At 42.8% G+C, this 12,847-nt stretch overlaps 1 protein-coding gene across 1 annotated transcript in view; it reads right to left on the bottom strand.

The window, feature by feature from the left end:
• LOC122550923 (CD99 antigen-like protein 2) overlaps nucleotides 1–11,894 on the bottom strand; it is a 43,729-nt gene extending 31,835 nt beyond the window's left edge. The window contains exon 1 of the mRNA XM_043692388.1: nucleotides 11,651–11,894. Within this exon, the coding sequence (XP_043548323.1) occupies nucleotides 11,651–11,711 (61 nt within the window). The 5' untranslated portion in view covers nucleotides 11,712–11,894. The remainder of the gene's footprint in view (nucleotides 1–11,650) is intronic.
• Between the last annotated feature and the right edge of the window lie 953 nt (nucleotides 11,895–12,847).

The following is a 12,847-nucleotide window of genomic DNA, read 5'->3' as shown; positions in this document are numbered from 1 at the left end:
TTTGGACTGTGGGAGGAAACCGGAGCACCCGGAGGAAACCCACGCAGACACGGGGAGAACGTGCAAACTCCACACAGTCAGTCGCCGGAGGCGGGAATTGAACCCGGATCTCTGGCGCTATGAGGCAGCAGTGCTAACCACTGTGCCACCGTGCCGCCCACTGTACTTAGGTACATGTGACAACAAAATCAAATCAAAACATGGAGTTTAAATATTCAAGGCTCATAAGAATTTTGACAAAACATTTTTTAAATTCAAAAAAGATCATGATTACCTACTTGGGGCAGAGTGAGGTGTGGGATGGGGAGATTACAGGAAAAGCTATTTTACCCATAGACCTTTCAAATTAAGATCAATAATTTATCTTCCCATCATTTGTTAGTTAAAAGTCACAACGCCAGACTATAGTCCAATAGGTTTATGAGGAAGTACAAGTTTTCAGAGTGCTGCTCCTTAATCAGGTCACTGAAGGAGCAGGGCTCTGAAAGCTAGCACTTTTGAATAAACCTGTTGGACTATAACCTGGTATGATTTTTAAACTTTGTCCATCCCAGTCCAACATCCGCACCTCCACATTTTTTAGGAAAGGATACAAACCTATAAGATTGGTCAGTTTGACCAGTAATAAAGTCTGCACACTTAAAAGGGGCATCACCAAGTTAGTGCCTGGTTGGAGCTCCACTGTGAGCTCTAGCTGAGTCAGAGCTCACAACCCAAGGCTTTTCACTGGCAACTCTGGAGGGTCACAACAGTTCAAGAAGCTCTGGATTTGAATCTGGAATGTACTGCCCAAAAGAGGAGATTGACTGGCTGGATCGGAGGAAGGTGATCTTAGGATACAGAAAGATACAAATGGATAGGTCAAATAGGCAGATCAGTAGCAGATACAATTATCAAGGTTAAATTCTGAGCTGATGCACTTTGGAAGAAAAAGGAGTACTCAATGGACAGCAGGATGCTAAGAGGTTCAGAGGAACAGAGGGATCTTGGTGCATATCCATAGGGCAGGGAAGGTTAATAGTATAGTCAAAAAGCACTTGCCTTCAAATCAGTTGTGGTATAGATTATGAAAGCAGGGGTTCATGTTGGGATGGTATAAAACTTTAGCTAGGGCATGATGGAGTATGATGTGCAGTTCTGCTATTGATTGACAAGATAGACAAGCAGAAGGCTGGAAGAACACAGCAAGCCAGCAAGGGCTAGGATAGGATTCAGTATATTGTGATATTCTCTGTAAGAGTTCATGAAGTTCACAAATAACTTAAAACTGTTTGCTGAAGATATGTATTTGAACTACTATACCTATTTCCCTGCCCTTCCCCCAGCATACCAGAGTATTGCATTTTGGTCAGGCAAATCAGGGCAGGATTTACACTTAAACCCAAAAGAATCATGGATGTTGTAAATCAGAAACAAAATGAGAAGTTGCTGGCAAAACTCAGCAGGTCTGGCAGAAACTATTCCTCAATTTTGAGGTAGGGCCACCAGATCCAAAACATTAACCAATTTTTTGTCACAGGTGCTACCAGACCTGCTGAGCTTTTCCAGCAACTTCTGCTTTCGTTATACACTTAGTGGTAGGGTCCATGGGAATGTTGCCAAACAAAGACCTTGGAGTGCAGTTCCTTGAAAGGCGGAATCACAGACAGGGTAATGAAGGTGGCATTTAGTACACTTTCCTTCACTGAGTATAGGAGTTAGGAAGTCATGTTGCGGCTGTACAGGACATTGGATAGGCCATTTCTGAATACTTCATTAAATTCCGGTCTCCCTCCTATTGGAACAATGTTATTAAATTTGAAAGGGCTCAGAAAAGATTTAGAGATTGTTGCCAGGGTTAGAAGGTTTGAACTGTATGGAGAGGCGGAGGCTATTTTCTGTAACGTCAGAGGCTGAGGGGTGACCTTGTAGAAGTTTATAAAAAAATCAGGAGGGCCATAGGTAGGGTGAATAACCAAGGCCTTTTTCCCAGGTTAGGAGTGTCCAAAACTAGAGGGCATGGGTTTAAGGTGAGGAGAAAGATTTAAAATTGATCAAAGGGGAAAATTTTAATCAGAGGGTGGTGCGTGTGGCAAACATCAGAGAAGTTGGAGGCTGGCACAATTACAGCATTTAAAAAGGTATCTGGATAGGCATATGAATAGGAAGGGTTTGGAGGTATGTGGGCCAAATTACACTAGATAAATTAAGGATGTCTGGTTAGTACAGTTGAGTTAGACCAAAGGGTCTGTTTCCATGCTGCACAGCTCTATACCTATGAAACAACCACAAGTTTAGCCCAGAATTGGTAATGTCACTGATTTTCTTACCTATAAAGAATGTTTGGACCTGTTGATTTCTATCTCATCACTTTAATGTTTTTGTCCTCTCCTTCCCATGGTAACATGCCATTAATTGGCCTGATCTAGATTTTTTCTAGAAATGCCAGGAAACCAACACATGTCAGGGCCCCAGTCCCACCCATGCTGACAGTGTAGCAGCGCATGGAATATTTCAAGAGGCAACCTTCGAGGCATCGTATTAAGAGAGTGACAGACGAGTTCCCAAGTGCCCTTGATGAGTGACAGATGAGTGCCCTTCTTTAGGAATCGAGGCAGGAAGCCTGCAGGGTGGAAAGATAAATGATGTGGGGAAAAAAAAAAGGGGAAATGAGGAAACTGGTGAAGTCCACATTGATGCCCTGGGGTTGAAGTCTTCCGAGGCAGAAGATGAGGAGTTCTTCCTCCAGGTGTCAAGGGGTGAGGGAGCGGTGGTGGAGGCTGCCCAGAACCTGCAGGTCCTCAGCTGAGTGGGAGGGGGGAGTTGAAATGTTGGGCCACAGGGTGTTGTGGTTGATTGGTGCAGGTGCCCCAGAGATGTTCCCTGAAGCCCTCTGCTAGGAAGCCTCCAGTCTCCCCAGTGTAGAGGAGACTGCATTGGGAGCAACGGATACAATAAGTGACATCTGTGGATGCGCAGGTAAAACTTTGATGGATGTGGAAGACTCCTTTGGGGCCTTGGATAGTGGTGAGGGACGTGGTGTGGGCACAGGTTTTGCAATTCCTGTTTGGAGGTGGTGGAAACATGGGCGGATGATGTGGTTAATGTGAAGGTTGGTAGGATGGAAAGTGAGGACCGAGGATTCTGTCTTTGATACGGTTGAAGGGGTGGGGTTTGAGGACGGAATTACGGGATGTGGATGAGATGCATTTGAGGGCATCTTCAACCATGTGAGAAGGGAAATTACGGTCTCTAACGAAGGAGGCCATCTGATGTGTTCTGTGGCCGAACTGGTCCTCCTGGGAGCAGATGCAGCGGAGGCAGAGGAATTGGGAATACAGGATAGTATTTTTGCAGGAGGTAGGGTGGGAAGAGGTGTAATCCAGGTAGCTGGAAGCAGGCTTGTTACTCCAGACAAGCAGACAGAATGGTTACCTCAATTTTGTATGCAGAAATTGTTTAAACAGCTAAAGCACCATGCATTACAAAAATTGTAGTGACTGAACTAAGGGTTAATATCATGCAAATGTTAATGTCTATTTTGCTGGAGTTGAAAGATAATTGCTATTGTTTTCAGAACAGAGTTTTCCTTTACATTTCAGTCTCCTCCTCATAGGGGATGAGAAGCAGACTGGGTAACTGCTTTGTGTAACACCTCTTCTATCTGTAAAAATAATCCTGAGTTTCCCGTTGCCTCGTCTGCTGCTTGGTGACCTTACAGCCTTTCGGTTTCAACAACAATTTGGGAGTTTGATCACTGCCTTCCATGTCTGTTATCCATCCTCCCTCCACATGGGTTTGCTTTCAGTATGGCCAAATCATTTTCCAACTTCTCATAGCTCCTACTATCCAGCTTCTCTTCCTCCCTGGTTTGCTATCAACAATTCCTTTATCTCACACTGGGCTCCCTCATCACCTATTCACCCTCCCCTTCATCCCTGCCATTTCCCATAAACAGCATATATACATATCAGCTTTACCGAGCTGCTGTCAGTTCTGAAGGGTGTCTGGACTCAACTTAAATGCTAATTGTCTCTCCACAGATGTTGCCAGACCAGAGTCTCTCCCCAGTAATTTCTGTTCATAGTTTTTCTTTATTCTTTCATGGAATGCTGGTGTGTCACTAGTGAGCACAATAGAGTGAGTTGTCAGATAAAGACTGGGCACTTTCCAGGACCAATGTATCAATGTTAGACTTGCTCAAGTTTACGATATAAAACAAGACAGGATATCAGGATAACCAGTATTCCTTTGACATTATCTAATTTAACATCAAGCTTGCACAGTGAGCAAATGACTTGGCTCTATTTATGCCCGTAAGACTAAACTTGTTGCATGGATGATTCACAGGGCATACAACAGTTATAGGGGACTAACTTCCCCAATATTGACTGGGAATACTATAATTTTAGTTTAGATGGTCAGATTTTGTTCAGTGTGCAGGAGGGTTTTCTGATGCACAGTTTGTAGACAGGCCAACAAGGGGTGATGCCATATTGGATTTTTAGATTAGATTAGATTACATTACAGTGTGGAAACAGGCCCTTCGGCCCAACAAGTCCACACCGATCCGCCGAAGCGCAACCCACCCATACCCCTACATTTACCCCTATACCTAACACTACGGGCAATTTAGCATGGCCAATTCACCTGACCTGCACATCTTTGGACTGTGGGAGGAAACCGGAGCACCCGGAGGAAACCCACGCAGACACAGGGAGAACATGCAAACTCCACACAGTCAGTCAGTCGCCTGAGGCGGGAATTGAACCCGGGTCTCTGGCGCTGTGAGGCTGTAGTGCTAACCACTGTACCACCTTGCCGCCCACCGTGCCGCAGCAGCTTGGTACTGGGGAATGAACCCAGCCAGGTGTTAGATTTGGAGGTAGGTGAGCACTTTGGTGATAGCGACCACAATTCAGTTATGTTGACAATAGCAATGGGCAGCGATAGGTGCATACCTCAGGGAAAGAGGTATAACTTGGGGCAAGACAATTACCAGTGCTGTGCCACAAGGGTCTGTTTTGGGGCCACTGCTCATTGTCATTTATAAAAATGATCTCTATGTGGACATAGAAGGATGGGTCTGTAAACTGGTGGATGACACTAAAAAGGTAGGCAGAGTTGTGGATAGTGCCAAAGGATGTTGTGGATTACTGAGGGACATAAGACGCAGAGCTAGGTTGAGAAGTGGCAAATGGAGTTTAATGCAGGAAAGTGTGAGGTAGTTCACTTCAGAAGTACTAACAGGAATGCAGAGTATGAGCTAATGGTAAAATTGTTAGTAGTATAGATGAACAGAAATCTCAGTGTCCAGGCACATTACCCTGAAAGTTGCCACCCAGGTGGATAGGATTTTTGAGGTGGCGGATGGTAGGGGCATCGAGTTTCAGAGCCATGAGGTCATGCTGCAGCTGTACAAGACACTGGTGAGGTCACACCTGGAGTATTGCACACAGTTCTGTTCACCGCATTATAGGAAGGATGTGGAAGCTTCGGAAAGGGTTCAGAGGAGATTTACTTGGATGTTGCCTAGTATGGAAGGAAGGTCTTACAAGGAAAGGCTGCAGGAACTGAGGCTGTTTTCATTAGAGAGAAGGTTAATTTTGTCTAATTGAGACATTTAAGATAGAGGGTTAATAACAGATAGTGAGTGCATTTTTCCTCAGATGATGACTACTAGCACAAGGGGACATCGCTTTAAATTGAGGGGTGATTAATATAGGACAGATATAGGACAGATGTCCAAGGCAGTTTTTTTACTCAGTAGTAAGGGCATGGAATGACCTGGCTGTAAGCAACAGTAGTAGACTGTGATGTTAAATTAATATTGGACATACATATGGATAATAATGTAACAGTGTTGCTGAGATGGGCAGACTAATTTCACAGGTCAGCGCAACATCAAGGGTCGAAGGACCTGTACTGCACTGTAACGTTTTGCGTTCTGACAGTGATAGCATTCCTTCTTTTGGTCTGAAAGGCTTGGGTTGAAGCAGTGTCTCCTCCTGAATGGTAAAATCTCTGGCAATTCTGATACAAGTTTTTCTTTAAACCTAGGTTTAAGTCCCAGCTACTCCAGAAGTGTGTCATCATAACAGGTTGACTAAATTAGTTATAACTGATCAGTGTTGTCAACAGGAGAAGACAGCTCCCTCTGGCAGGTTCCTCAACTATCATATCACAATTTGATCAACAGGTGAAACTAACTGTTTCACACAGCTACTTGGTCTAAAATTGATTCATACGAATGTTGTTAACCCAGCCAGTATTTATTGCCTATCTGTGGTTGCTCGAGATGGTGGCGATAAGCTGTCTTCCTGAACATCTGTAGTATAAGATCTTAACAAGCAGTAGTTCAGCTTTCAGAGTTTATGAACTTGGCAGAGATGCTGATGTTTGGGAACGTTGAGGTTCCTGAAAATACTTCAGAGAAATCTGTGCAGCTTTTTGTTGAAAAGCTTCTTGTATTTTCAAGAGAGAGTGAGAGAGAGAGAGGCATTTGTCTTTGAGGCATTTCAGACCTCTTTTCATTTTACCGACACACTAAGGATGTCCTGGAAAAACATCATAGGCCCTGTCCAGCACTTCACCCTCTCTCTTCCAAAGTAGGCTTATCCAGCAATCAAAGCAACAAACCTCATCTTATGTCTTAAAAGCTTTGACTTCCATTCAATGTTACTTGTGCTTTCAGTCATTAACAGTCAAGTCACAGCTGACCAAGTCCAAGGAATCACACGCTACTGGAAAAATTTTCATCCAAAAGCCCTCAGCAGTTCCATATTCTTGATCCTTGTGGTACTTAAGTTTAAAGTAGATTGTAAGTCCAACTGTGATTCAAGCAGTACACCTCAAAGCTGTGGGTATGTTTTGACTGTTCATCATTGCATGTTACAATGTGTGGCCCTGCATTCGTTCTGCTTACTTACGATTGCCTTATTAGAACCCTCAATACCACCGCTCTTGCGGACATTCAAATCAACATTGGTTAGGCCACTTTTGGAATACTGTATTCAAGTCTGATCTCCGTTACAGGGAGAATGTTGTTAAACTTGAAAGGGTTCAGAAAAGATTTACAGGAACGTTGCCAGGGTTGGAGAGTTCGGGCTATAGGGGGGGTCTGGGGCTATTTTCCCCTGGAGTAATGACCTTAAAAAGAGGTTTATAACATCATGAGGGACATGGATGGGGTGAATAGATAAGGTATTTTCTCCCCAAGGTACAGAAGTCCAAAACTAAACAGCATAGGTTTAAGGGGAGAGGGGAAAGATTTCAAAAGGGATCTGAGGGGCAACTTCTTTCATTAGATTAGATTACTTAGTGTGGAAACAGGCCCTTCGGCCCAACAAGTCCACACCGCCCCGAAGCGCAACCCCCTCACATCTAACACTACGGGCAATTTAGCATGGTCAATTCAACTAACCTGCACATCTTTTGGACTGTGGGAGGAAACTGGAGCACCCGGAGGAAACCCACGCTGACACGGGGAGAACGTGCAAACTCCACACAGTCAGTCGCCTGAGGCGGGAATTGAATCCGGGTTTCTGGCGCTGTGAGGCAGCAGTGCTAACCACTGTGCCACCGTGTCGCCTTTCATGTTGAGGGTGGAGAGAGTGTGTGGAATGAGCTGCCAGAGGAAGTGTTATAGGTTGGTATGAATATCACATTTAAAAGGCATCTCGATGGGTACATGAACAGGAAGGGTTTTGAGGGATGGTCCAAATGACACTAGATTAATTTAGGACATCTGGGCATCATGGAGGACAAGTTGAACTGAAAGATCTGTTTCTGTGCTGTACACCTCTAGCTTCTGACTCTCACCAGTCCCATGTTTGTTAGAACTCTCACCGTTGCTCAGTATTCTAAAATTTTAATCTTATCGCTGAAACAGATTGCTGTGTCGTATTTCAAAATGCAGCCACAACATCTTGAAGATAATTTGCGTTAATCATTAAGGACTTGAAGCTAGAGGGCACTAAACAATCAACTGTCTAAATTATTCTGAAACTATAACTAAAACATTTCAAGTACACTCTTCAAATCACTCCATTTTTTTTTTAAAAAGACCAAATATTCTGTATTCCTCGGTTTCCAAGTTCTCTCTGAACACAAAGGAGGACAAAAAGTGAACAGTGGGGATAGAATGACATATCCTACAGGCAGCTGCAGACACCATCTCATTTCCAAAAGACATTTCCAAGTGAATTAGCCAAGTTTTCATCAGCTTCACGTGTCCACCCTCTTGGACAGCATTGTCTGGAATTGCTTACAAGTTAAAATTAGTAACTCAAATTGCTGGAAAAACTCAACAGCTCAGGTATCATCCGTGGAAGGAAAGCAGAGTTAATATTTTGCATCCAGTGACCCTTCACGTCGCAACATAGATTTGGAGACAGCTTTTCCTGTGGCTTCAGAGGGGAGGCATTTATTGATAATGGCTCAAACACTTTTGTCCCATTATTTGGTAAATATCCAATGGATTCACCCCTCAAAAATTGTTATGCATTGGCCTAGAAAACACTGAAGGCTACCCAGCAATCTTTTTAAAAAAGTATTCTTTTTTTAAAAAACATTGTGTTCTGTGATGTGGAAACTTAAATCTACATGACACTTCAGTTTGCAAAGCAATGCTCAATTGATATGCCCATGGTTTACAAAATTAGCACTTGTTCAAGAAAACACTAATGACTTTTGTACCTGTATTCATACATCACACTTTAAAAAAAACTTGAAGGCAAAATTGTAGACTACATGTTCAATTTAAATACGATAAACAATAAAAATGAAATATAAATGCCAAGGATATGAGAACCAATAGGAAAGTAAATATTTACTCCCATGTCCTTTTTCCAATAAAGTCAAAGACTGAGTAGCTTTTGATGTCAGTCAACTGCCATTAGTATAGAATCAGCCACACAAGACAAACTAATGAAAGATTTTTAAAGTTCTCTTTTACATAGAATTCTCAGTGTGGAAAGAGGCCATTCAGCCCAACCAACCCTTCAAGTATCCCACCCAGACCCAGACCCATCCCCCGAACCTATCCCTGTAATTCTCTTCCATGGTTAACACACCTAACCTACATATCCCTGAACATTATGGGGTAATTTAGCATTGCCAATCCACCCAACTTACACATCTTTGGACTGTGGGAGGAAACCAGAGCACCAGTTGATTTGTGAAATGTAGGGCAAGCAAAAGCCTAGTTCCCTTCAGCTGTAGTAAATTATTCCATGCACTGTCGATTACAAAACAGCCAAAAAAAAAGTGTTCCACTTACTCTGATGAGGTTGGCTAGTTCAGTACAGACTGCATTGCAGTTAGCCGAGAATACACAATATCCACCCTAGGCCACATTCATCTTTGGAGATTCCTCAATCCCTATATAACCTATATCTAAGGAAAGATCCCTCAACCGGAAATGTTAACTCAGCTTTCTCTACATAGATGCTGCCAGACCTGCAGAATTTTTCCAGCTATTTCTGTTTTTGTTGTTAATAAAAGATCACTTTTTTAAAAAAAACTATTAGGATGTCTACATTTTAATTTAGATTTCAAAACAAATATCAAGTTTTATTCATAAAAATGTGACATTTGTGCTCAGTGGATTATTAACCCAAAACTCTAGATGGCTTGCCCTGTTTTATAACCATTGCACCAACTCATTTGGCCTGAGATGGCTTACTGAATTAAGTTACTAAAACATGGTATGAGCAGTTCCTGGAAAACTGAAAATCTACTGCTGCAAAGTGTGCATGTATTTAATTGTGGTTTCAGATTACTGCAGCTGAATATTTTACATTTCATTTACTTATTTAAAAATAAAAAACATAGCTGTGTTGGAAGAAAGTTGGCCACACGCACTGCCAAAGTTAAAGGCCTCAAATGGGTAAAAAAAAGCAATAATCAGGTGTGCGGTTATTTCCAACCATGGCAAACACAGACATTCCAAGAAAATCTGTATACCTCTATGTACAATTCAAAAATAAAACAAATGGTGGATGCTGGAGGACTGAAAATAATTTCTGGCAAAATTCCGCTAGCATCTCAGAGTCAGAATTGTACAGCACAGAAACAGACCCTTCAGTCCAACTCAACCATGGTGACCAGATACATTAATTTAACCTGGGACCATTTGCTAGCATTAGGCCCATATCTCTCTAAACCTTCCCCTTCATATACCCATCGAGATGCATCTTAAATCATATAGTTGTATAGAGTCATATGGGATTCAACACTGCATTCAATAACTTGCGAGCTAAATTCCATCTTTTTTTAAAAACCCATCCCACACTTAGCTCTGATGTGGCATAGAGAAAGTGAAGTCTGCAGATGCTGGAGATTAGAGTCAGAGCGTGTTGCTGGAAAAGCACAGCAGGTCAGGCAGCAAACGAGGGGCAGGTGAATCAATGTTTCGGGCTGGAGGCCTTCGTCAGGAATGATTCCAGATTCTCCTGCTCCTCAAATGCTGCCTGACCTGATGTGGCATGGTTTGCTTTTGGCTCAGCCAACCCATTTTTCACCCACTATTACACCTCTTTAAAAACCTCGCACCAACATAAAAAGGGGCAAAAGGCACAAAAATAAGGGACGGTTCAGAAGGGAGAGTGCATGAAATTCCTTCCATTAACACTGGATTCAATCTGCTCAAGAGGGCTGCTTCAAAAAATATTTTGTTTTCAAAAAACACCAACACAAACCACATTACACCATTTGTTTTAGCACAAGACTACCCATTCTCTGCTACTCTTAATACTCAATCATTCAGCTTATCTTCTGCCTTGACTCACCACCCATAATTCTCGTTTATCTTTCCCCTTCATATGTCTCGCTCTGGGCTCTACCTAGCCATTTCACTGCTCCCACTTCCCTCAGCCTAGTCTTCAACATAAATGCCATTTCCTCACCCCACCCCTCCCCACAGCCATCAGTGAAGCCACCGGACTCAAAACCTTCTCTGCTTTCTTCCCACAGACCCTGCCAGACTTGCTGAGTTTCACCAGCAATTATTGTTATACAAAACAGTATTGGTTAAAAATAGCAATGTTGTACATTAAGCATAAGCTCATGCTCTCCAGAGCAATTAGGGATGAGCAACAAGTGCCGGGCCACTGATATCCACGGAAGAATAGAATGATGTTGTTTTGGGGGAGAAGGTTGGTGCACAGACCTATTTAATTTAAATAGAAGTGAATCACTGAACGGAAACGGTGAGCGCCAGTCGGCAAATATCTTCACGCGCAAAAGTCCCTTCATGAAACTTGTCAAAAGGAATATCTGCCTGTCTCAAAATTAAACTAGAATTTTGCACGTGAGCAATTTTTAAAAAGTATGCGGAGGAAACCATAAAGAGTGTTTATATTCTAGTTTATTCGTTCCTAAAGCTCTCACACTGCAGTTGAGTTTTCATTTGGGGCGTCAGATGAGAATTTCGTTCAGCTTGATGAGTTAAGTTAGGGCGAGCACCAAAATTTAAAAACCTCGCACAAACATACAAGGGACGAAAGGCACAAATAAAAAGGGGACAGTTCAGAAGGGAGAATACATGAGATTCCTTCCATTAACACTGGATTCAATCCGCCCAAGAGGACTGCCTCGAAACGTATTTTGTTTTCAAAAACACCAACACAAACCACAAACTAACGAGCGGAGATCAAGAAAAATGTTTTACCTTTCGTTCCAACAAAGACAAAAGCCAAACCGAAGAACAGGACAACTCTTGAAGGGAACATTGTTCTCCTGAAGGCAAGCGAAAAGCTCTTGGGGGGGAAAAAAAAACAAAAAATCCTCTCAAGAGACCCTACTCACAGAACAACTGACAACTTCACTGAAAACTTTTTCCCCCCGCTTTGATACTAAGCGCCTATTTATAATGTAGCTAGTCTCCCCTGCTTTAAATGTGAGTGAAATTCTTCAATAAGGCTCCTCCTTCAAGGGTGGGGAGGGGGTGAGTCATTGGGAACTGTCGATCCATCTGATTGACAACGACCTGCTCCAATGAATGATCCAAGTGTCTCACAGTTTGGCCAACCGTGGGAATAGGGGTGGCGCTCCCTATCGGTGAAGGGGCGGGGTCACTGCTGGCCGCCCCCTTTGGGAAAACGTCCTGACCCCACCCTGATTGCGCTGCCAACTCAGGGTGTTCACTTTGTAGTTCGTTTTAGAAGGGAGAAATAACTGAGAGAGTATTATTTCAATGGACCATCACTGTGGAAGGCTGTAATGTAAAGTGACTTGGGAGTACTTATCCTAGGAGGCTAGGACAAATGTGAGGTAGGTAGTCAGGAAGGCTAATGAAATGTTGGTCTTTATTTCAAGGGGGTTGGAGTAAAAAGAGGAGTGAGTAGTTTAGGTTCCCATATTTAAAGAAAAAGTATTATTTCATTTAAGGCAGTTCAGACAATGATAACTAGGATGATCCCCAGTGTGGAGGGATTGTCTTATAAGCAAAGGCTAAACGGTTTGGGATTCTAGACATTATTATTTAGAAGAACAAAAATTGGGATTCTAGGCCCTGGTGTTTAGAAGAATGAGAGTTGATCTCATTGAAATGGATAGTATTCCTAAGAGGCCTAAACAGGATAAATGCTGAGAGGATCTTTCCCATCATGGGAGAATCCATGGTTACAAGGCATAGTCTCAGAATGAAGGGACACTAATTTAAGACTGAAATGAGGAATTTCTTCTCGCAGAGGACTGAGTCTTTGGAAATCCTTGCCACAGAGTAGAGTTGGGGCAGAGTCCTGATGAAAATTTAAGGCTGAGGTAGATAGATTCTTAATAAGTAGTGGAATCAGGGTTTTGGGGAAAAACAGGAAAGCGGATGCAAGAAATGTTGGATCAGCCATGATTCTATTGAATTGCAGAG

Source organism: Chiloscyllium plagiosum, chromosome 6 (genome assembly GCF_004010195.1).
Source record: "Chiloscyllium plagiosum isolate BGI_BamShark_2017 chromosome 6, ASM401019v2, whole genome shotgun sequence".
Classification (NCBI taxonomy): Eukaryota; Metazoa; Chordata; class Chondrichthyes; order Orectolobiformes; family Hemiscylliidae; genus Chiloscyllium; species Chiloscyllium plagiosum.
Note: the sequence above shows the minus strand (reverse complement) of the source record. Positions and strands in the feature narration are given on the sequence as shown.